This window comes from Doryrhamphus excisus, linkage group LG10 (assembly GCF_037039965.1).
Source record: "Doryrhamphus excisus strain RoL-2023G ecotype Guam linkage group LG10, RoL_Dexc_Guam_v1.1, whole genome shotgun sequence".
In the NCBI taxonomy this organism is placed as follows: domain Eukaryota; kingdom Metazoa; phylum Chordata; class Actinopteri; order Syngnathiformes; family Syngnathidae; genus Doryrhamphus; species Doryrhamphus excisus.
In genome coordinates, this window is record NC_136366.1 from 17183185 (window position 1) to 17206989 (window position 23805).

General features: G+C 40.5%; 1 protein-coding gene across 2 annotated transcripts; it reads left to right on the plus strand.

The window, feature by feature from the left end:
• The first annotated feature begins 1307 nt into the window (after positions 1-1307).
• spina (spindlin a) lies at positions 1308-22066 on the plus strand. Of its 2 annotated transcripts, none has more exons than XM_058059759.2 (7): positions 1308-1461; positions 10257-10354; positions 12142-12190; positions 12294-12429; positions 12596-12713; positions 16235-16468; positions 17806-22066. In XM_058059759.2, the coding sequence occupies exons 2-7, from the start codon at positions 10315-10317 to the stop codon at positions 18003-18005; spliced, it is 777 nt and encodes a 258-aa protein (XP_057915742.2). In that variant the 5' UTR covers positions 1308-1461; positions 10257-10314; the 3' UTR covers positions 18006-22066. The 2 variants fall into 2 exon arrangements, with proteins under 2 accessions (XP_057915742.2, XP_057915752.2); XM_058059769.2 differs by lacking the exon at positions 1308-1461 and adding an exon at positions 5997-6050.
• Positions 22067-23805: the final 1739 nt, after the last annotated feature.

Consider the following 23805-nt stretch of genomic DNA (forward strand, 5'->3'; position numbering starts at 1 on the left):
ACATGAAGACAATAGTGCTGCTATGTTGGTTGCATGTCCAGTCAGATACACTGCACGGCGTGATAACGCCAAACTGTCTCGGGACATTCGATGGAAATCAGCCTTTGGCAAGAATCTGACATATTTACATGCAGTAATCCCTCCTTTGTGGTGGTTCATTGGTTCCAGACCGGACTGTGATAAATGAATTTCCACAGTCTTTATTTATAGTCTTTATTTATAAATTTAATATTTTCATACTTACAGCATAGACAACCTGTTTAGGCCATCTAAATATGGTTTTTAATATAATTAGAGCGCTCTAGACATGAAATAATACCCCTACAGTCACCTTTACACTAATATTACCAAATATAATGCTTGTGTGTGTTGCTATAAATGTATTCCCTAAGTGAGTTGAGAGGTAGGTGGACAGGAAGTGGCAGCGGGGGGTTCTGAGTTGAGTTTTAGTGTGGCGTGGGTTATAGCTGTACCGATAACAGTAGTGTTTTTATTAGAGATAAATATGCCTGTTGTGAGATTATTCACACATATAATAAAATCCTATTAATCTGACAATCAAGTCTGGTGCTTGTGTGTCTCTCTCAGCATTACAGTAATATTACTGACATCTAGTGACCAGTATAGAATACTACATGAATGCATCTTCTGATACATGTTGGCTGACAACCAGTCCAGGGTGTGCCCCGCCTCTCACCCAAAGTCAGCAGAAATAGGCTCCAGCATTTGTTTTATGTAAATATTTCTTTAGCCTTTTTATTAATTAAAAAAACATTTTAACATATTTTGTTATAATAGATTTTTTATACAGCCCTCTGTGGAAGAGGTTTGGTCACCTTGACACATTTAACGAGGAAAAATGCTTTGCCTCATAATTTGTCATAGCTATTAGGTCAGGGCGGGACAGACAGCGAGAAGCGTAAAGCCACGAAGTTAAGACCGGAAGTTTGACTTCTAGGAAAAATAAAAGCGTCATATTAAAAACGACTATGTTTGCGCCACTACTTCATCTTTTTTTTGAATATTTTTTTATCCCGTGTAATTTTAACGGTACACATTGGATTTATTGCTCATATTTTCCCTAAATCCTTGATGTGGTTCCCTAAAGGACTAGTTTACATTTAAATATGGACATAAAATTAACTGTTTTGTTTTGCTGTCTTTTTTCATCGGAATATTAATAAGTTAAACTTCTCATTGTATATTAAAATAAGATGTTCGCCTGGAATGTTCTACGACTCTTATTTCAACTTTCCTCACGTAGTCGACGTGGTTTTATTTTGAAATACATTCCCGGACGCGTCATACTCCAGTGGGTTTGTCTTAACTTCCCGTAGTGAGATGGCCGTGCAGTCCCCTGCTGGTTCCCGTGAATTCCTAGCGAGTTCTGTGGACGGTCAGCAGGAGGCGAGACAACTCACCCCAGTCCTCCTCCACACCCACTGGTGAAAAATAAAAACGGTAAGACAAAAAGCGAACGCGGACCTGAAGCTTAGATAGCATGTCAGGCCGCAACAACAAAAACATAAAATGTGCGCTGGTTTTGTAAAGAGGAGCCGACGGCTGGTGTTGGCGGGGGAGGGGCTGCAGGCAGCAGCAGACAGCCGGAGACATAACCCTGTCTGCCGCTTGCTTTCCGCCTGCATTAGGTATGTCTTTCCGCTGCGGACAATCCCCCAGCCTGCCACCTTCTCCCGGCCCCTTTTTCTTAGGATGCGTATGAGTGCGTCTAAACAATGGAGAGTAAATCAAGCGAGCAACATGGCTGACGCTGGCCCTGCAGAATCTGATTGCTCCTTTTTCACTGTAGATGATGATGCATGTATACTTACCATTTCTTCGGCCTTTTAGCTTGGTCACATTAGCAGCTTATTATTTCATTTTTGAACCCACAAGGTATAGCAACGGCCTGCCAGACAGTCTATAACCGCAATTCTAGGTGGCCATAATTGAAGAAACTGCTTTCACTGCATTATGTCTTATGAAGTGTTAGAGGCTGTTTGCTGTTTGTTGTTGTTGATGCATGGGTGCTGTCAGTCAGGTCCTCCTTTGTCAACTTGGAACTGTATTAAAGCAAAGGTCAAAGTAAAGTGTGATCCTGCAGGTAAACCACAGTAGGCCAGTTGTTGTCTTACTAGCGCACCAGTGGAAAAAATTAATTTGAACCATTTTTGGTAAATAAAACAGTCCTTGTGTTGATGCTTGCTTCCCAGTCACACTACACCAAGGTCATAAAAAGCCACATGCATGCAGTATTTGTATCATGGCATTTGACAGCAACCTATTGAAATGCGCAGGAGGGCAACACGTGCGGTGTCTGTCCTGAGCATCACTGATGCGGCGGATTTGCTTCTGCACCTAAGGGGAAAAAAATGTTGCTTCCTGGACTCCTTGTAATTGTGTGTTAAATTTAACAACAATGTACACATCATTGTATATCTAATACTGCAGCTGGAGTACCCAGCATGCCTTGTGGGCACTTTGTAAATAACAGTTAAAGGTATGTGTTTATGTTAGCGCTTACCCACATAGAATGGTAGTTGGTGGTTTTGGTGTTGTGCTGCTTATTCTTTGCTTTGGTGACTGTCGTTTGTGTTCGTTGTGTTGTCAAACAAGCTGTTGGCTGGGACTGCAGTGCTTCTGACTGTGCAGCATTATGGTGTCATCTACTGGACACAGTTGTAACAACACTCAGTTTATTATAGTGTAAATGTGAGCAAAGGTGAGCAGATAGCACCAAATCTTTAAAAACAATATAGGGCTAAGTATCAGATAAATGAATTAGTATAAATCTTTGTATTTTCCATAATTTTAACTCACAGTGCTGTCTTTTTGCACATTCAATAAACCCTGTCATGTTACTGTTTATGGGTGGCACGGCGGGCGAGTGGTTAGCGCACAGACCTCACAGCTAGGAGGACTAGGGATCGATTCCACCCACGGCCATCTCTGTGTGGAGTTTGCATGTTCTCCCCGTGCATGCGTGGGTTTTCTCCGGGTACTCCGGTTTCCTCCCACATTCCAAAAACATGCTAGGTTAATTGGAGACTCCAAATTGTCCATAGGTATGAATGAGTGTGAATGGTTGTTTGTCTATATGTGCCATATAGACATTGTCCAGGGTGTACCCCGTCTCTCGCCCCAAGACAGCTAGGATAGGCTCCAGCACCCCCGCGACCCTCGTGAGGAAAAGCGGTTGAAAATGAATGACCTAATAAAGTAGCCACATTTGACAGTCATAGTAAAGAGAAAGCCAGCACTCCACACGGCTAACATTATGTTACTAAGGTACATTAATGCTAATGTCTATCTGATTTGGACTAAGTTAAAGAACTGCATCTTTTCAGTGCATTATAATACAAGAAAAGGAGTCAATATGAGCTAGCTAACAATGCACGTCATTGGATACATCTATTTCACCTATGAAGATCTCACTGATGATAACATGTAATAGTTGCAGTCTCAGTATTTTGATGGTTTAAAACACTTCTTTTCTCGGCGCATTCATACACATATTTATGCTAGTTCCGTCAATAACGGCAACAACAACACTTGTGATGTCTGTTCTCCTTGGGATGGTTGTGACGTTTGTTCCAGTTCTCGGGGAAAAAAAGAAATGTTCACTGCAAACGAGCATCTTCCGTCTGTAAATGGAGCTGAGACAAGCGGTTATCGAGGCGTCGTGTCGGTCCGCTAGATAAAAATAGTTTTTCATGTTAGCTGCTACAATAATAATATTGCTGTAGTTTGGTTAATGCAAGTCAGTTATGTAAATGGAACACTGTTGGATTTTTTTTTGTAAAGGCTATAGTGTCAAAATAGGTTTTCCCATGATGTTTGTTGTTAGCTAGCTCATATTTACTTGTTTTTTTTGCACTAGAATGCACAGAAAAGGGAAAGAAATATGGAAATATACAAGGAAATATTACAAGGATTGTAAATGATGGGCTAAATGCAGTTCCCCTTTAAATTTACCTTGAGGTTCATGGTGTTAAAGTTGCTGTTTAGCTTATATACTTATACCATATACACATTTTCTGTTGTTTTCCTTCACTTTCCTTACTTTGCCATTTTGCCACTTTCGCTTCTTCCTCTGTGGAGGCGACAGGAGCGTTTTGGTGATGTAAGTCATCAAGTTACTCGAAATACCCGATGAATCATTTCGCCCGTTATGTGTTCTTGGCATGACAGAGCTCTGGATTGGTGGTGTCACCCATAGGCTGTGTTTCAGTTTGTGCCCATCCGTTCTTCAATATGTATATGAAGTACACCGCATACCTAGGTCCTGTGGGTAGGAATTTTAACAGGATAATGCTGTCCTTAATTGCGCATTCACCGAAATTGACGATTGCATATTCATCTGCTGTTGCTTTTTCCTCTGTCCTTTTCTAATTGTGAATTGCAGCCCCCCAATTTAGGCTTAATCCCAGTTCTACCCCTTAGCACCTTCAAACGACAAACAAACAAGGCAAGCTTGCATGGCGTGGGGAAGGAATGATCTGCTCAGTCTTTCAGTGGAGCAGGACAGTGATAGTAATCTGCCACTGAAACGTCTCTCATGTTGGAAAATGATGCCATGCATTTGATGATGCTGGTTGTTCAAGATAGAAAGAAGCCTCCGCAGTGGAAGAAGAAGGTGTAGCAGGAGGGATCTCTTCTAGATTGTTTAAAAAAAAAAAAGCCACACGCAAAACAACTGTAGCGACTTTTTCTGATCTCATTGGACACTTTTGTAGACTGTAACATGAAAGCACATGTTGCTCTTCTCAACGAGCAGTTGGTCCTGCTGTCCCGTCCCCATCTAAAAGCACTCGCAGGCAGCTTGTGACATAAAAACACAAAAAGTTAATTAAAAGTTAGTTAATCGACAACTATTTAGGAAATTGATTAATCATTATTTGATGCAATAAATCTATATATTTTTAATTTCCTTTGTCATCCATGAAAGTAGACCTATTTGTGTTTTATCCAAATCAAGAGCTTAGCAGCAACAACTGCAATCAAGCGTTTGCATTGAGTCTCTTAGAGCAGTGATTTTCAACAAGTGTGCCGTGAGAAATCGTCAGGTGTGCCGTGAGGAATTATTCAATATCACTTTTTTAATTAATATGTATTAATAATTTGTCATTGTCGCGTGTCATTGGTGTAAAGACTGGCAGAGCAATGTAATATTCGTCCGTGTGGCAACACGTAGCTGATTGCGTCGTTCCTCTAATAGACTTAGTGATGCACGTGAGAGGTAGTGGTGACATTTTGTAACATTGTTGGTTAAATTAGTATGCGGATCAAAAGGATCTGCTGTGGCGAGTCCGTAATCAGGAAAAAGCTGAAAGAAGCAAATAATGTTGGTTATTGGTGTGCCGCAAAATTTTTCCAACATAAAAAAACGTGCCGTGGCTCGAAAAAGGTTGAAAAACACTGTCTTAGAGCGCTGTGGAGAAATGTTAACCTGCTCATCTTTGCAGAATTGTTGTCATTCAGCCATAGTGGAGGGTTTTCCAGTATGAAGTGCCTTTTTTTATTTTGGAGGATAAGACTAAACATATCAGGAGAATGCCGGTCGAAATGTTCACATGTTATGTTGGCAACGCTCAAGTCTGGTCACATGACATGACTGGGGTTTTGCTTGTCTACACGGCAATGACAAGCCGGCGTTATCAGATTTTCCTGTTTTCAAATATTAGCATTTTAAACTGTCTTCATGTGGATGAAAGACTGAAAGTATGAAAGCCAAGGTACTTGTTTTGGGGATATAGCTCAACTTGATGGAACCCAAATGGTTTGCTGGTGAACAGAATCAATATTTTTTTGTGTGTGATTGTTGAGGTTCACCCCCATTGTCGGACTGCCCCCCCCCCCCCCCCCCCCCCCGTGTAGTTTCAGCACACAGAATGACATTGAGCAGTTTCTGTCCAATACAACTCTGCCCCACGACAAGAGATGAGTAATCATGCGTTGCCCAGGGAAACAGGAGGGGAATCACCACCATCTGCAGCCAAATGCTGCAAAATGTCTCCCGTGATTCTGGAAGGTTCTGCAGGTAACCAGCTGTGAGTAGTTTCCACTATGCTGCAGCTACTGTTGTTGTTGTGTTCACACTACGTTGTCTGGTCTTCATGAGTAAGACCCTTAAGCTCGGCAGAATAGAGGCAGAAATGATGGCTGCTGTTGGGTGCTAATACTGTATACTGCTAAGGGAAACACTGGTGACAATACTGCAGTATGGTTGATGGACACTGTCGTTTTAGTGTTTTGAATATTTAGCTTGTGTTGCTAAATAAGGATGACCAAAGTATTAGTATTGTAAAACATGTTTATTGTCATTTTGGATGTAGTAGATGTTTGTGTATGTTATGTGTGTAAGAGACATTGTCAAATCTTTATTGGCATATCCAAAAGTCCTTGCTTCCCCCAAAATCTCAAATACTACTCAGGGAAGCAAGAACTATTTCTCATTGTATACCGCCCAAAAATCTTTCATTATTTATTTCATAATTACTCAAGGACTTGTTTCACCCCTACTCAGATGATACAGTACAGTCATCCCTCGTTTATCGCAGTTATTTTGTTCCAGACTCGACCTCCATAAGTACATAGTAAGATAAGTCAGATTCAATATTAATAAATGCAATGGTATCGGAGTTAGAGCATAGAAAACTTGCTTGAGACCTTCTAAAACTGTTTTTTTAACACGATTAGAGCCCTGAATACATCAAATAACACCCCTATATTCACATTTATACTCGTATTACCTGATATAGTAGCCATTATAAGCAACAATAAGACATAATAACTCAGTTTGCTTTGGGAAACTTGTTGTAGTATCTTGAATGTAATGTGCGCTTTCTATCATCCATCCTCACTTTGACCATCCTTGTTTACACCATATTGCACAACTCATACGCACAGGCTATGGGATCTCTACAGGAACACAAAAGCCGGCCACTGCTTTTAGCACAGCAAGCTATCGAGCTGACAAAAAATTTACCACTTCCACAGGGAATGGGAGGAGAACTTCTGAATCCATTAATGCACAAGTTAAGGTAATGTGACATTACTGGCGCCTAGTGGCCGAATACTATGTATGACTTGTATTGCAATATTTTTACTAATCATAGGCCATAGTCAACCACAAAACGGGATCATTTATGAATTAATACTTTTTTTTAAAAACACAAGTTCAAAGTGTGATGTTGTGAGGGACGACTGTACTGTATCTTAAATTGAAAAATAACAAAAAGAACTTTGAAAATAGTTTCTCTGCACTGTAGCCTGGCTGACAAAGTGATGATAAATCTGTTCTGATCATTCTCAGTTGAAGCATTCTTTTGACAATAAAGTGTCATTTTTAGCAAATCCATCCCTCAAGTGTAAGTGGCCTGAGGAGCAATTTCCATGACTGATGCATACTTGGAGAGTTGAAGTCCCACAGGTTTTTCGGGTCTGTCGCCTGCAATTTCTTTCTCTAATTCACCACCTTGCTTACTCCCCAGGAACAATAGATCCTTAATACTGTCACAGGTTAAGTAGTTCACAGTGGCTCAGGAGGTCCAGAAACCGGACAGTTGGCGGTTCAATGCCCGCTTCCTCTATCCCAATCATTGTTGTTGTGTCACCCATTTTGTATCCTGGTGTATAAATGTGAGTAAATGTTTGGTGGTGGTTGGAGAGGTCGCCACGTTTCCGTCAGAATGCCCCAGGGGCAGCTATGGTTACTAAGCCTACCACCGTCAGCGTGTTCCTGCGGAGTGAATGAATAAGTTCTCTCACTTTAAAGTGCTTTTGGTGTCGAGTAAACATCATGGTCATTTTAAACAGCTGTAATTAAACTTCTTTCAAGAAAATCTAAGATTAATCCAACTCAATATCCAACCTTCCTTTTCTGTCCAAGATTCTAGAGCAGGGGTCTCAAACTCAATTTACTTGGGGGCCCACTGGAGCTCGGGTCTGGGTGAGACTGGGCCACATCAGGTTTTCCAAAAAAAAACAAAAAACGCATTTATTAAAAACAGAAAAATATACAAACTTTTTCAGTGCTTTGGTTCCGATTTTCTACAATAAAAGCTCTGATAAAACATTCCACTGTTCTCAAATATCTTAATTTTCATTTTTCTGCACAAAATAAGATGAAAAATAAATAAACAAATCAAGAATAAAGAAAATCAATCAATCAGTAATAAATAAATAAATATAATAATAATAATAAAACAGCAAATAATAAAAACTTAAGAAACCACATATAGTTGGTGGGTAGACAAATGATTTTTTTCAGATTAAAATGAACAAAGCATTATTAGAGCCCTGTAGACATGACAAAACACGACTATAGTCACATTTATACTCTTTTTATTTACAACATATTGCGCAACTGCAGGGTCTTGAGACACATGCTAACTCGCAAACTAGAGAGCTAGCGACCCAAAACGGTAGCCTCCAAGTTATTTCCCTTAAACTTAAAAAAGCCAAAAACTTACCACTTCCACACGGATAGGGAGGATAAGTATTAACAGTAATTTAACCTTTAACATGAACATTAATCAAACGTAATAATTTTTTCTGGGTACATGATACCATACAGCATCCATATCAAACTTGCGCGGCCCGCACTAACATTACACTTTCATATCAAGGCGGGGGCCTCAAACTAGTGTCCTGCGGGCCACATTTGGCCCACGTGCCATGTGTTTGAGACCCCTGTTCTAGGGAAAGCAGCTGCATGACTTTCTATGGAACAGTTATATATTTGATAACTTTCAGTCAGAGTTTAGAATGCATCATATTAATGAGATGTAGGCCTGTCACCATAGTCAATAAATCAATGAACCGCATGATTTAAAAAAAACTAACAAACCGAAGTCTATAATTTTTCCGGCCTTTTTTCCGTATCGACATGTGCACACATGTTTGTTTTCCTCCTCAATCCCTATCAAACAGGCTGGATGACAAAAAGGTTCAGTCTGTGCTCATGAGTGCCTTACTTGCTAGCTGTGTGTGTCGTGTGCTACACATTTCAATACTGTCTTCATGCTGTTGTGTATAAAGGGTCATGTGATGTAAATTTCAGCCCGTTTGCACATTGTCATTTTGTGACATGAAAAAGTTTGCGGTTTGTGGTGGAACTTCCACCCCTAGTTTCAGTCTTTAAGTTTTTTTCATTGCTAACTATCGGTAAGAAAGACTGCATGTCCCACAGGGATCCATACCTCGACCAGTACTGTTCAGTCTTTAAATGCTTCCCTTTAGCCAGGAGTGTCGAACCCAATCCAACCCACACTGGACCAAAATAAAAGCCTCCTTTAGGTTGTGGGTCGTACTGGACTGGACATTAAATATGGATTTTTTTTTGTGTTTGTTCATTCCTACTTTCCGAATAAGTATGGTTTGTCATTCTCTCAATATCTGGGCAAAAGCTACAGTATTTGAATGAACACAAAAAGCATCACAATCTGCGAGGTGTGCCCAAAAGAGTTTTCCGCCTTTCCCAGCATCCTTTGCAGTACATGATCACTTTTGATTGTTGCGTGCTTATTTGAAGGTGTTATTTTGTACAGACACGGTGTCATAAAGTGCTGCCATATATATATGTGTATATGTATATGTGTGTGTGTGTGTGTGTGTGTGTGTGTATATACGTATATGTATATATATATATATATATATATATATGGCAGCACTTTATGACACTGTTTGTGTGTATATATGTATATATATATAAATATATATATATTCACTTTTGTTCTGAATTTGGCACTCTTAGTAACAATGGTTGTGAATTTGGTTCTGTATACATATTATTTCCACTTTTAAAATCATTATGCCAGAGGAGTGGATATCAGCTGCACAGTGGCCGAGTGGTTAGCACACAGGCCTCACAGCTAGGAGACCCGAGTTTAATTTCACCGTCGGCCATCAAACCGTTTGCATGTTCTCCCCGTGCATGCGTGGGTTTTCTCCGGGTACTCCGGTTTCCTCCCACATTCCAAAAACATGCTAGGTAAATCGGCGACTCCAAATTGTCCATAGGTATGAATGTGAGTGTGAATGGTTGTTTGTCTATATGTGCCCTGTGATTGGCTGGCCACCAGTCCAGGATGTACCCCACCTCTCGCTTGAAGACAGCTGGGATAGGCTCCAGCACCCCCGCGACCCTTGTGGGGATAAGTGGTAGAAAATAAATGAATAAATGAGCAGTTTATATCAGAAGAATTGCTTAATTAATTCATTTGGATGATGTTTTGCTTTTGTTCCTGTTTCAGCGTTGGAGAACTTTTCCATGTAGCTGAGCAGCCTGGCTGCCTCCCTGCCTCCAGATGAATGAAGAGCACTCCGGAACACAGAGACACTGCTGATACAGGTCCTAAGTATTACAAAAAAAAAGGAAAAATGTTGTCCAAACACTTAAGTACCATATTTTCCAGACTAAAGTCGCTTGTATCAGTCAAAAAAAGGGTTTAGATTATACAGTGCATCCGGAAAGTATTCACAGCGCTTCACTTTTTCTACATTTTGTCATGTTACAGCCTCATTCCAAACTGAATTAAATTAATCTCTTACCTCAAAATTCTACACAAAATACTCCATTATGACAATGTGAAAAAAGGTTTTTTTTGACATGTTTTGAATTTATTAAAAATAGAAAACAAAAAAATCACATTTACATAAGTATTCACAGCCTTTGCCATGAAGCTCAAAATTGAGCTCAGGTGCATCTTTTTTCCACTGATCATCCTTGAGATCTTTCTACAGCTTAATTGGAGTCCACCTGCAGTAAATTCAGTTGATTGGACATGATTTGGAAATATAATAACTGTCTATATAAGGTCCCACAGTTGACTGTGCATGTCAGAGCACAAACACCAAGCATGAAGTCAAAAGAACTGTCTGTAGACCTGCGAGACAGGATTGTCTTGAGGCACAAATCTGGGGAAGGATACAGAAACATTTCTGCTGCTTTGAAGGTCCCAATGAGCACAGTGGCCTCCATTATTCGTAAATGGAAGACGTTTGGAACCACCAGGACTCTTCCTAGAGCTGGCCGGCCTTCTAAACTGAGCGATCGGGGAAGAAGGGCCTTAGTCAGGGAGGTGACCAAGGCCCCGATGGTCACTCTGTCAGAGCTCCAGCGTTCCTCTGTGGAGAGAGGAGAGCCTTCCAGAAGGACAACCATCTCTGCAGCAATCCACCAATCAGGCCTGTATGGTAGAGTGGCCAGACGAAAGCCACTCCTTAGTAAAAGGAACATGGCAGCCCGTCTGGAATTTTCCAAAAAGCACCTGAATGACTCTCAGACCATGAGAAACAAAATTCTCTGGTCTGATGGCTTTCGTCTGGCCACTCTACCATACAGGCCTGATTGGTGGATTGCTGCAGAGATGGTTGTCCTTCTGGAAGGCTCTCCTCTCTCCACAGAGGAACGCTGGAGCTCTGACAGAGTGACCATCGGGGCCTTGGTCACCTCCCTGACTAAGGCCCTTCTTCCCCGATCGCTCAGTTTAGAAGGCCGGCCAGCTCTAGGAAGAGTCCTGGTGGTTCCAAACGTCTTCCATTTACGAATAATGGAGGCCACTGTGCTCATTGGGACCTTCAAAGCAGCAGAAATGTTTCTGTATCCTTCCCCAGATTTGTGCCTCAAGACAATCCTGTCTCGCAGGTCTACAGACAGTTCTTTTGACTTCATGCTTGGTGTTTGTGCTCTGACATGCACAGTCAACTGTGGGACCTTATATAGACAGTTATTATATTTCCAAATCATGTCCAATCAACTGAATTTACTGCAGGTGGACTCCAATTAAGCTGTAGAAAGATCTCAAGGATGATCAGTGGAAAAAAGATGCACCTGAGCTCAATTTTGAGCTTCATGGCAAAGGTTGTGAATACTTTATGTAAATGTGATTTTTTTGTTTTCTATTTTTAATAAATTCAAAAAAAGTAAAAAAAAAACGTTTTCACATTGTCATAATGGAGTATTTTGTGTAGAATTTTGAGGTAAGAGATTAATTTAATACAATTTGGAATGAGGCTGTAACATGACAAAATGTAGAAAAAGTGAAGCGCTGTGAATACTTTCCGGATGCACTGTATGTAGATTCAAATCCAATTTTTTATCACTGATGGTTCTGCTGTGGTGTTGCGTCTCCCCAGGGCATGCAGGTGTTTCTGCAAATATGATGAAGAAAAAGAACCCCAATAAGTGAGTCAACACTTTTTGGTTCCCATGTGAGAATCGCTATCAGGTGCTATACCAATGCTAACAAAGTTGATATCTGTTCATATCTCTTCATATCTCCCTGAAGAAAACACAAGAGTAATCTGGGTCCGGCCACCAAAGTTTTGTCCCAACCTCGACGTAACATTGTTGGCTGCAGGATCCAACACATCTGGAAGGATGGGAGTGGACATGTAGTATGGAAAGGCACCGTACTCGACCAGGTAAGAAGATTATCATATCTTTTGATGTATAATTTTACCAAAGCTAACAAATACAAATCTTGACTCTTGTTGATGAAAATTGAGAGTACATTTTATCGTTTGTTGCTAATGCTAAACTCTATGCTATGCTATTGTCTTGACTTGAGCATCTTTTTTCCTCAACCAGGTGCCAGTGAATCCTTCTCTCTATCTGATCAAGTATGACGGCTTTGACTGCGTGTACGGTCTGGAGCTCCATAAAGATGAGAGAGTTCAGGGTCTGGAGGTGCTCCCAGACAGACTTGGTATGTCTGAGGAGGGAGTTGAATGTGTCGATTTCTTGAAACCTTTGTTGATCATGTGATACACTCCCGATCAAAATGTTAAGGCCAGTTGAAAAATTGCAAGAATTGACATTTTGCACTGTTGGATCTTAAACAGCTTCTACATAGAGTTTCAAACTGAAGAGGAGTCAAACAGAAAATGTTTTGCGTAAGCTAATTTATACAAACGATTTAACCAAAATAGGCTGTTTTATTGGGTGATCAAAAGTCAAATGCTCTCTATTGAATTTATTGTAGATCAGAGGAACACACAAGCTGGTCCGAAAAAGTGAGCTTATTCCTCTTTGTCAGGCGGGCATTGTGAACCGCAGCGTTGTCCTCTTGAAAAAGCCAGCCATTACCACACAGATGAGGGCCTTCAGTCATGAGGGACGCCCCTTGCATTTGCGGTTTGACGCCCCTGCACAACCAGAAGCCGTATTGTTCCATTGAAGGACAAAAGCACCCCAGATCATGGTGGTGTCTCCTCCACTGATTACATGCAGTGGAGTTTCTGGTGCGGTCAGAGCGGTAACCATGGTGACATTACGTCATAGTTGGCTGAGAGAGATGGGAGAGAAGTTTAGAGCGACTTCATGTTGGGAAATGCTATATGTATTTCCTTCAATTCTGCTATTACATCACTTTTATTTCATTCATTTTTCATCGGGCTGTTACCGTATTAACATTGACTATGCTTGCCGAAGATTGCCGAAGAGGTGACCAAAGAGAAGGAAATGACCAAGGAGGCACAGGTCATGAGACCCTCAGGATTTTTAAAGAAGATCTTACCAGTCTTACCATTACTAGTCAACGGTGCAAATGTAAATTCTGGTCTTAAAATTTTCATCAGTGGTGTATGTTTATATTATCTAAAAATGCAGTGGGAGCAGCAACCACCAGATGGCACATATTATTCAGACTTCATTTATTTGTCACTGGAATTTTTTTTTTTTTAAGTTCTATGAACTCAAAAATCAGGTTTGTTGAATATCTCAATATTAATAAAAAAAAAAAATAAGTGCTTGTAAAAAGCTCGAAAAACATTATTTTTAAAAACTTTAATTCTCTATTAAAGGGGACGTATTATGCTTTTTCCACTTTTCTGACCTATAAATGTAGTTAGAATGTTGCAATCTCCTGTTAAACGATGCCAAAGTTTCACATAATGAGGTTTAGGCATTTGGAAGTGAGCCTTGAAAGAAGTTTGGGATGGCTCAAAACGCTCGGTTTCAAAAGGCTTGGTAAAATTTCCCCTTTGTGATGTCACAGAGAAGCAGACTTCCTTATATGGGCGTGGCTGTAAACCAGTAAAAGTCTCTGCCCTCCCCAAAGCTCTGCTTCTCTGTTTCCTTGCTAGCAATGGCTCGTATTAGAGTTCCTGATTCCCTACCAGCAAAAGAAATGCATTTTAATCTTTCAACGGTATTTCACATTGGACTGTTTTGTGAACATGGGCCAGTATGAAGCTGGACTAGCTGGCAGACTTACTAACATTACTTGGCTCTGTGGAAGAGACAGAAGTGCAAGTAGTAAGTAACAATTTTAACTGTAAATCAACTGCATTTATTTTGTGTACGTCATGGAGCAAAAGCACTTGCATCCTAGGAGCAGGGTTGCTAATAGCTGTTTCCCATCACAATTAGTGACCACGTAAACACTAAAATGCTAACGCTACTTACCATTAAGAGACGTCTTGAAGTAACCTCTTTTCTTGAGAAATGTCGGACTGTCCAGTCTCTACTTCCGGATCGGATTTGTAATCCAACACGTATGGCTGGCTGTATTTTAAAACCGGACATTTAAAAAAAGATACATCGCTGTAACTACCCTGGTCCAGTAAAGAGTTCATGCTACTGATGTCCTCGATGCATTTATTGCTCTTAAAGTGCTTACACACGCCATTGCAGGACATTGAAGCATGGCGAAACACCGTTAGACACCGCGAAAACTGCAAACAATCACATACACAATTTGCATAAACCAATCAAACATACAATACAATAGTTTTTTTTAAACAAAGTTATATTAACCGTGTTCGCCAGGTGGACCAATGGTAGAATATACAGGAATGGAAATACAGTAAAGTCTCGTTATATCGCTATCGGTTAAAACGAATTACTACTTATTACGATACTATTTTCATTTCCCGGCAAATTTCTAGTCTTTTATGATATAATTAGCTCCGTTAGTATGATACACGGTTATTATGATAATCCGGTTACTACGATGCCCTTTTCATCTCCCGCCAGCCAATTTGGTCTGCTTATATCGATACAAAAGCAGCTTAAATCAATCTTTGCTTAAGGATTTCAATACCAAAAAAGAACACGGCAAACGGCTGCTTCCAGGCAACTTTATTTTTCACACTTCCACCACCAGAGTGCAGCACACACAGCGGAAAACACCCGTCCCTCGCGCCTACCCCTCCGGGTGGCAACACCTTCCCTATCGATAGTTCCGGGGTGAATTATGTCCCGGTAACCGGTAACCACTACAGTGTAAGTTTATTTTTATTTGTAGTACAAAATTTATTGTAGTACAAAAGCATGCTAGATACGCAATCCATGAACTCAAGGAGAAAATTACATGCCATATCAAAGATCCGCCCACTTTTAATGCAGTTCGGCGCAGGATCGGATATATGGATAGTCCGGTTATATCGGTATTTTTTCCCGACTCCCGAGAATATCGATATAACGAGACTTTACTGTACTTTTCTCTCGCTCTCTCTCTGTTTGACTCTCTAGACGTTCTGTTCTCCAATGCGCTTTTCTTACCACACAGTACTTCCGATTTATGTGTGTCACATGACATGTAGAACATTCAAATATAAGCCAATACATTTCTTAATAAACTTAAAATGTGTACAATAACAAACAATGGTAATTCTTGCTATTGTAAATGTAGTGACCTCATCGGCGCCAGCTACAATCGCCATTTATTATCAACTCCTTGATCCAAGTGTAACCAACCAGAGTGGAGTGGGCATGCCTACAGGCGGACCGTGGGTGGAATAAATTAAAACAGACCGTTTTTGCGGGAGCCATGAAATCCAAAGAAATACAGCTGAATAGGTGCAGATTCTGGAAGATCTATAAAGCATTGTGTGCTGGTGATCATGTGTAGCTGCTCTACAGAAGTCCACAACTCAATACAAAGGGCCAAAAAATGAGCATAATAGGTCCCCTTTAAAGCTGAAAGTCTACAGTTCAGTCCCAATCATTTATTTATTGATTACCATGAAAAGTCACGACAAGTACTTCTGGTCTTGTGGAGCTAAGTTTACAATTATTACATTATTATATACATTATTGACAGCAAATTATTTTCATTAATAAAAATTAGAAATGATTCACTGCCAGTTAAATGTTTGTACTCAAGGCTATAATAACGTGTGTTCAACCCAACGTGAACATTGCATTATATGCAAAATTCAAGCCAGAGTGTTGAATAATGCACTGTTGTGAGGTTGCTGATGTTTTTCTGTTACTTTTCTGCAGCGAAATCCCGCCTGACAGATATCAGTCTCGCAGATGCAATGATAGGCAAAGCGGTGGAACACATGTTTGAGACGGAGGAGGGTCCAAAGGAGGAGTGGAGAGGGATGGTGTTGGCCCGGGCTCCCATCATGACCACCTGGTTTTATATAACCTATGAGAAAGATCCTGTCCTTTACATGTACCAGCTGCTGGACGACTTTAAAGAAGGCGACCTCCGCATCATGCCTGACTCTAGTGAGTAGAAAGATCTTAAGGCTTAACACACATACTCACATTGCACAACCAGACTTAAACAGGTTCCTTGTTTTGCTCTCTCTCTGTGAAACACAAGCTTAACTTTCAGTTTCTAAAGGGGCAGCTGCTTGATATGTTCTGTACACCAGTGTTTTTCAACCTTTTTTGAGCCACGGCACGTTTTTTACATTGGAAAAATCTTGTGGCACACCACTAACCAAAAATGTTACAAAATGTCACCACGACCTCACACATGCATCAATAAGTCTATGGGAGGAACAAGGTAGGTGTTGCCACACGGACCAATATTACATTGCTCTGCCAGTCTTTACACCACAGACACTCCACAGTAGCCACGTTTTTACATCACCACTTTTTCTCTTTCCGAATGACCTTTCGGGAAACAATGGTATCCATGGAAAGGAATATTCCAATCTCTTGTCTACATGCGCCGTGAAAATCAACCAGAATAGTCAATAGGGCATGCCCAGTAAAACGTAAACATCAACATCATGTGGTACCGGCTTCCCCAAGTTATTCTTTCACTTGTTGGAATAACTCCGTATTGCCAGTTTTTCATCTGTCCAGTCTTGAAATTTAGTTTGAATCAAAAACAAACTTTGCTTAGTCCAGTGCCGATTGCTGGCCTCCATTTTTAAAAGTGAAGAACGTCTGGATCTGCGTGTTACGTCATATCTGAGCATGCGCTGAAAGAACGCACCCGGGATAAATTTAAACAGGAAAAGATCAAATTCAATCTAGCTAATATTTTATAATTAAACTCAGGACATGTTTTATATAGACATATATTTTCTTTTTTAATAAAACTGCACTTGTGAATAAAGAATAGAAGGGTTTAGATTCTGTTTCACAGATGGCGCTAATGCACACGAAAGCTGCTTGCCAACCGCCAATAAACAACAGAAGAAGAAAAACACCACGAAGAAGAACGCACCCTGACAACTTTCCGTTTGAGCAGGTACAAGATACCTCAATCGGATTGGGGAAAGGAATATTCCATCCCTGTTCAATTCTTTCCGTTTGAGCAAATAAATCAAATGCAATTGGAATATTTGGGTCCATATTCATGGCTATTGACATAATATTTGCAAATGATGATTAATAAATGTTAATTATAAAAAGTGATATTGGATAACTCCTCACGGCACACCTGACGGTTTCTCAAGGTACACTAGTGTGCCGTGGCACAGTGGTTGAAAATCACTGCTGTACACCCATCATTGTGGGCTCTTTGTCCATCTTCCTCGTTGATCTGGGCTCTAACCAAATATATTTTGACGATATCATCAAATATCTGTCATTCTTTCCTTCTGTAGATGACAGTGTCCCGGCAGAGAGGGAACCAGGTGAGGTGGTGGACAGTTTGGTGGGTAAACAGGTGGAGTACGCCAAAGAGGACGGAGGCAAACGAACAGGCATGGTCATCCACCAGGTGGAGGCCAAGCCGTCTGTCTACTTCATCAAGTTTGACGACGACCACCTCATTTACGTCTACGACTTGGTCAAAACTTCGTAAGACTTGGCCGATATCCCGATCCCGTCATCCCATCTCCCAGGACAGAGTGGATAAAAAAAAAATGACACCCACATCCTGATCCAGTACATGTTCTGCACACCCTTAAAGGCCTTGGGGGTGTTCTTTCCATACTATTTCAGTTCTACTTTGAAAAAGTCAGCATTTCGGTCATTATGTAATCCAAGCGTATCACAACATCATATACCTTGTCGTCGTACTCACGCATCAGGCGCCGGTAATATCCCATAACTCAAGCTCAAGAAAACAAACGCTTGTGTTATCATTTCAGAATCTGGACATGAGAGACAACTCATGATGTCCTTGACAAAATATTTGCACAAAGTATTAGTATTACAATCCTCGCGTACATTACCCTCACAGTTATGGCCTTGAAATCTTCATTTAAGGTCACATGCAGTAGAATACAGAAATCTAAATGATGCCATACCAAGCCCTAAACAATGTAATATAATGTATTTTAATGACATTATTGACAATTGACAATATACCAGACCTGCCAACATGCATTAGTACTCTTTGCTGCTCTGCCGCTACACATTTTGTTTCATTTGTCACTGAAAATATTGCAAGGTCAATAGTGTGGCGTGCACCTCCAAAAAAATCCTCGAGTTGCGGCGATGCGGACCATTGTGTTTGGTCAGCTTGTAGAATATCATTTCCTGTTTCCTATTTCCACCTCTGTGAATGACTTTTCCTTCAGTTGTGGATCAACATTTTTAAAAAATACTGTCACATTGATTAATCCAGCCGCAATAACACACCCCTTTTCTCCTTAATTACCATTGCTCACTCGCTTGAAGGAAGCTAACAAGCTAAATAGACTAGAGTTACCCTGATAAACACCTATTAAAGCACGGGTGTCCAAAGTATAGCTTTGGAGCCACCAAAAAAAAACTGCAAAATGTAACAAGAAGAAGCATATTCAATGAGACACACAAGCACCAGACTTGGTCGCCGTTACAATAGGTTTTATATTGCAGGTTTGAATGATCCGGCACGATAATCCCTAACGCGGGCCACTGTCGCTGCTGTAACCCTAGTAAAACGCTGTAAAACTCTAGGGCTCTATAGGGGTGTTAGTCCATGTCGAGAGGGCTCTAATAATGTTAGAAACCATATTTGTAAACAGGTTGCACTATGCTCTAACAATGAAAATATTCAATTTATGAATAAGGAGTCCTATATCCCCTATTATAGTGCTCGCTTGAGGCGGTGTACTCATAAAAGGTTGGCAGGGCTGATATAAAAATTTAGCAGATTATCAGTAATAAATACTGTATATACAGTCAAAATAATCAGAATAATTCGACCTTAATTAGGCCTCTATTTTGAAACACCCTTTGCACCTCTGTTTTAGCCCTTAAAGGGAACTGCACTTTTTTTTTTTTAATTGTGCCCATCAATGCAATCCCAATGTGAAATATGAACATCTGTGCATTCCAGCACGAGAAAACGAGTTTATTTCAGCGAATGTACAATGCTGTCTTTGGGAAACACCTATTTCGACTATGAATCCCTCTAAAAAAAAACATCGAACAACGTTGCGTGGTTTCATATACACGCTGATGCCAACGTGGACTAGTTGCAGTGTCGTAAACACGACCGAAACGTCTTTTCTCGGCGCATTGATACTAGGTAGCTAACACGGCGCCTCGCTAATGGCTAGTCTCATGGTCATTTACAGACGGAAGAGTGGATACCGAGCTCTTAATTTCACCACAAAGACTCCAAAAGATGCTTGTTTGCTAAAAGTATTTTTTACCTGAGGACTGAAGCACACGTCTTTTGTTGGAACACAATAAGAACGGAGCTCGTAAGTGTTGTCGCCGTTGTTGTTGTTGTTCACAAAGCTAGCATAACTTTGTGTATCAATCCGCCGAGAAAATAAGTTTCGGCGGTGTTTTAAATCATCAAAATACTTAAAAATACTGCAACTATTACTTGTTATCATTAATGTATATCATCAGTGTACGTGTTAACGAATAATCACAGCGTGTATATCAAACGGTGCAACGTTGTTAAAGGTTTTTTATTAAGAGGGTTTCATAGTCGAAATAGGTGTGATCCAATCACAGCATTGTAAGCTAGCTGAAATAAACACGTTTTCTGTTCAAATGTACAGAAAAGGGAAATAAATATTTGTTAATGTTTCACATATTGGGATTGTGAATGATGAGCAAAATTCTCCCAAAAAGTGCTGTTCCCCTTTAAAAAGCTCTTCACTTCATGAGGGTTGATTGTATGTACTACATTTGCCATCTAATGGTGAAACACTTGTCATCATCCGGAATGACGAGTGTTTAGCAAACGTTTCTATAAAAATATGACAGGGTGTTTTGTGCTTTATTGTCAGAAATGGGCTTTCATTTGACTTGAAGGGAAGATAAGACAAAAACTACAAGGAATGTGTAAGGCGTTCTAACTGCAGATAAAACGGGACAAGGAATTTATGAAAGGCTGACGATTGATCATATAAAAACTGGATATCTCAACAACAGAGCGGGATTTTGTACAGAAAAAGGCCTTGTAGTAAAAACTTCATTCAAGAGTGCAATGGAAACCTCATCTTAAAACGTCTGCGGTTGAAAAAAAATGGGACTTTTTTTCCTGCTTTTATCATTGCCAAAACCGCTTTTTGATGTGGATTTTTATTTTAGGTGTTGCAGGTAGTGTTTGTTATGATTTGACTTATGCCTTTACGTATGCGTTCATGTTGTACTTACAATGAAGGAGTCTAACACCAGAAACAAAACAACACTTTGTCTTTGTGTAATAGTTTGTGACTTCAATTTCTGCGCTTCCTCCAGTTCAACTTGTTTGAAGACAGTTATGCATTTTTGCTGTTGAAATTCAAGGCAAAGGCCATTTTGTTGCTCCCACCGAGCGGGAAAGAAGATAACACGGACTGTTCATGTAATGCCTTCAATGAAAATGGTGACCAGCCTGATGTCTGTGTTGAAAGTTAACACGGAAGGGTTTCGTTTTCAGTTTCTTCGTGCCATGGATACAGTAGATCAGGGGTGTCCAAAGTGCATTTTTTTAAAATGGGCACTCGTCGTGATGGACTACAATGTCTGTTGTTGTCTAATCTGCATAATTGACTATTACCTATTTCTATGTAATTGTTTTGTCATTTGTAATGTCACAAACACAACTCCTGCTCGTTTTTGTGATGTGATTTTGTTTCAGTGCTATGAGATGCAGAAAGTATAACCAAGAAAAATGTCACTAATCCCTCCTGTTACATCTTCTTATTCTGTGCTATGTTACACAGACAGTCATTATAAAGTGTTTATCAGTAAAGGCAAACAGGGTGAAAGTATTGGAATGTATGGGAAACATTAAGAGATGTTGTTGGAAATTACAGTCTTGACACCACCTAAAGCTAAGATGCAGATTAGCTTCAAATCGCTTATCGTACTTGGATTGTTCTGTACGGGTTTTGGACACCCCTGCAAGTGTAGCTGTATTATGCATGATACAAAATCATCAATCTGGAAATGTTTCTTTTCGAACCAAATTCCAGATGTCTTTCAATTTTGTATTTGTATTTCTGTCCACCATTTTTTTGAGAGATGATCTTGTTCTATAATCCCAAATATACTCGTAATGTATAGTGAAGAATTGAAAAGGACAAGCGAGGGAAGGAGTCGTTATTGAAAGTCAATCAGATAGATGGTGGAGGAATGCATGTGCAGATGTAAAAACTTCATTTTGTGGACTTCCTGTGATGTAGATAGTTGCCAAAGCAGATAGACGACAGCCGTTATTATTAATAACTGCGCAAAAAAGAAGCAGACTCCGAGACGTTTATGTGTACGTATATAGTATGATCATCTCAACACGCACTGTTTGAATTGGTTATGACACGTGACATTGTGAAAACACATTTTGGCAGCAATGTTACAGTGGGTTCATTTTGCAGTTACTGATTATCGTTGTTGATGTCGGAATGACATGGGCTTTTTCTATCATCCTGCTTTGTATTTTGTTTTTTGTATGATTAAAATGGTATGTTCATTTTTATTGTTCATGGAAAAGATGGGCTTTGTGTTCTTTCACCCGTCAACACCGCCGCTGTCACGTGACCAGAAGTGAGCTTTGAAGAATATTTCAACTGTTGCAGTAAGAAAAGTAGCTATTGGCTGTCCTAGAAGTCACCAGATGATGTAATTGTCTAATTTGCATAATGCTGTTGGACTAAAAAAAAAACCCAGTGGGAGAGACTAAAAAAGTGTGTTAAAACAACTTAATTACCTTTTAGAATTAATAATTACTGGTTTCTTCATTTAAAATTGGCCATAATGTCATAAAAATTCATTCATTTTCTACCGCTTATCCTCACGTGGGTCGCGAGGGGTGCTCAAGTGTATCCCAGCTGAGAGGCGGGGTACACCCTGGACTGGTCGGCAGCCAACCACAGGGCACATGTAGACAAACAACCATTCACACTCACATTCATACCTATGGACAATTTGGAGTGGCCAATTAACCTAGCATGTTTTTGGAATGTGGGAGGAAACCGGAGTACCCGGAGAAAACCCACGCATGCACGGGGAGAACATGCAAACTCCACACAGAGATGGCAGAGGGTGGAATTGAACTTGGGTCTCCTAGCTGCGCGCTAACCACTTGTAGCCTTCATCAAAATGAAATAATTTTAATATTTCATCTCAGCCAGCTCCTCTGAAAGTTCTCCCATCACAATAGGAGGAAATTAAACAGTGAATAACAGATGATGTTTATTGTGTTAACGTGTACATGTACTTACCAGAAGGGTGTGCTACTCACCAACCACTCAGAGTAGCAATACTAACAATAAAATATAAACACACCTCCTTTTTTGGAACGCTCTGGGGGTGGACAAGTTTTGCCCAGAGTTACTCAAGGCTCTGGATGTTGAGGGGCTGTCATGGCTGACACGTCTCTTCAACTTTGCATGGAAGTCTGATTCTGTTCATCATTTTCATGGACAGAATTTCTAGGCCAAGGCATCGAGAGAGTCCGGTTCGGGGGCCTTAGGATCACATCTCTGCTGTTTGCAGACGATAAGGTCCTGGTGGCCTCTTGGGGCTGTGACCCCCAGTGTGTACTGCGACGGTTTGCATCTGAGTGTGAAGCGTCTGGGTTGAGACTCAGCACCTCCAAATCAGAGGCCATGGTTCTCAGTCGGAAAGAGAGATGTTACACTAAAATGTAACGCTAAAATTCTAAAGCGACTTACCATTGAGAGATGTATTTAAGTAACCTCTTTTCTTGAGAAACTGTCCAGTCTCTACGTCTGGATCAGATTTGGGATCCAACACGTATGGCTGTACGCCATTTTAAAAAGATACATTGCTGGGTTTTTTTATCAACTCCTACAAGGTTGGGTTCGCAGCTAGTGGCACAAACCAGAAGTCCTTTTCAGCTCTCGAGAGTGTAACCAACCACAGAGGAGTGGGCGTGCCTGGAGGCGGGCCGTGGATGGAATATATTAAAACAGACCATTTTCGCGGGAACCACGAAATCCAAAGAAATATAGCTGAATAGGTGTAGATTCTGGAAGAACTATAAAGCGTTCTAAGCTGGTTGTGTGTAGCTGCTCTATAGGAGTCCACAACTCCATACAAAGGGCCAAAAAATGAGCATAATAGGTCCCATTTAACATGCATGCTGTTGGAAAGTGGGTGAAAGCCAGAGTACTCCACACAGAGAACACCAACGGAGATTCAAACCCAGATCTTCTAGATCTCCTGACTGTGAGGCCAGTATGCTGCCCACAATCGAACTAGTTGGC

What these genes read in the sequence shown, in the direction of transcription:
- spina (XM_058059759.2), top strand. Translation starts at nt 10,315, where the DNA reads ATGAAGAGCACTCCGGAACACAGAGACACTGCTGATACAG. An exon ending in CAGAGACACTGCTGATACAG is followed by an intron (nt 10,355 to 12,141) that starts GTCCTAAGTATT and finishes GCGTCTCCCCAG; the next exon opens with GGCATGCAGGTGTTTCTGCA. An exon ending in GGTGCTCCCAGACAGACTTG is followed by an intron (nt 12,714 to 16,234) that starts GTATGTCTGAGG and finishes ACTTTTCTGCAG; the next exon opens with CGAAATCCCGCCTGACAGAT.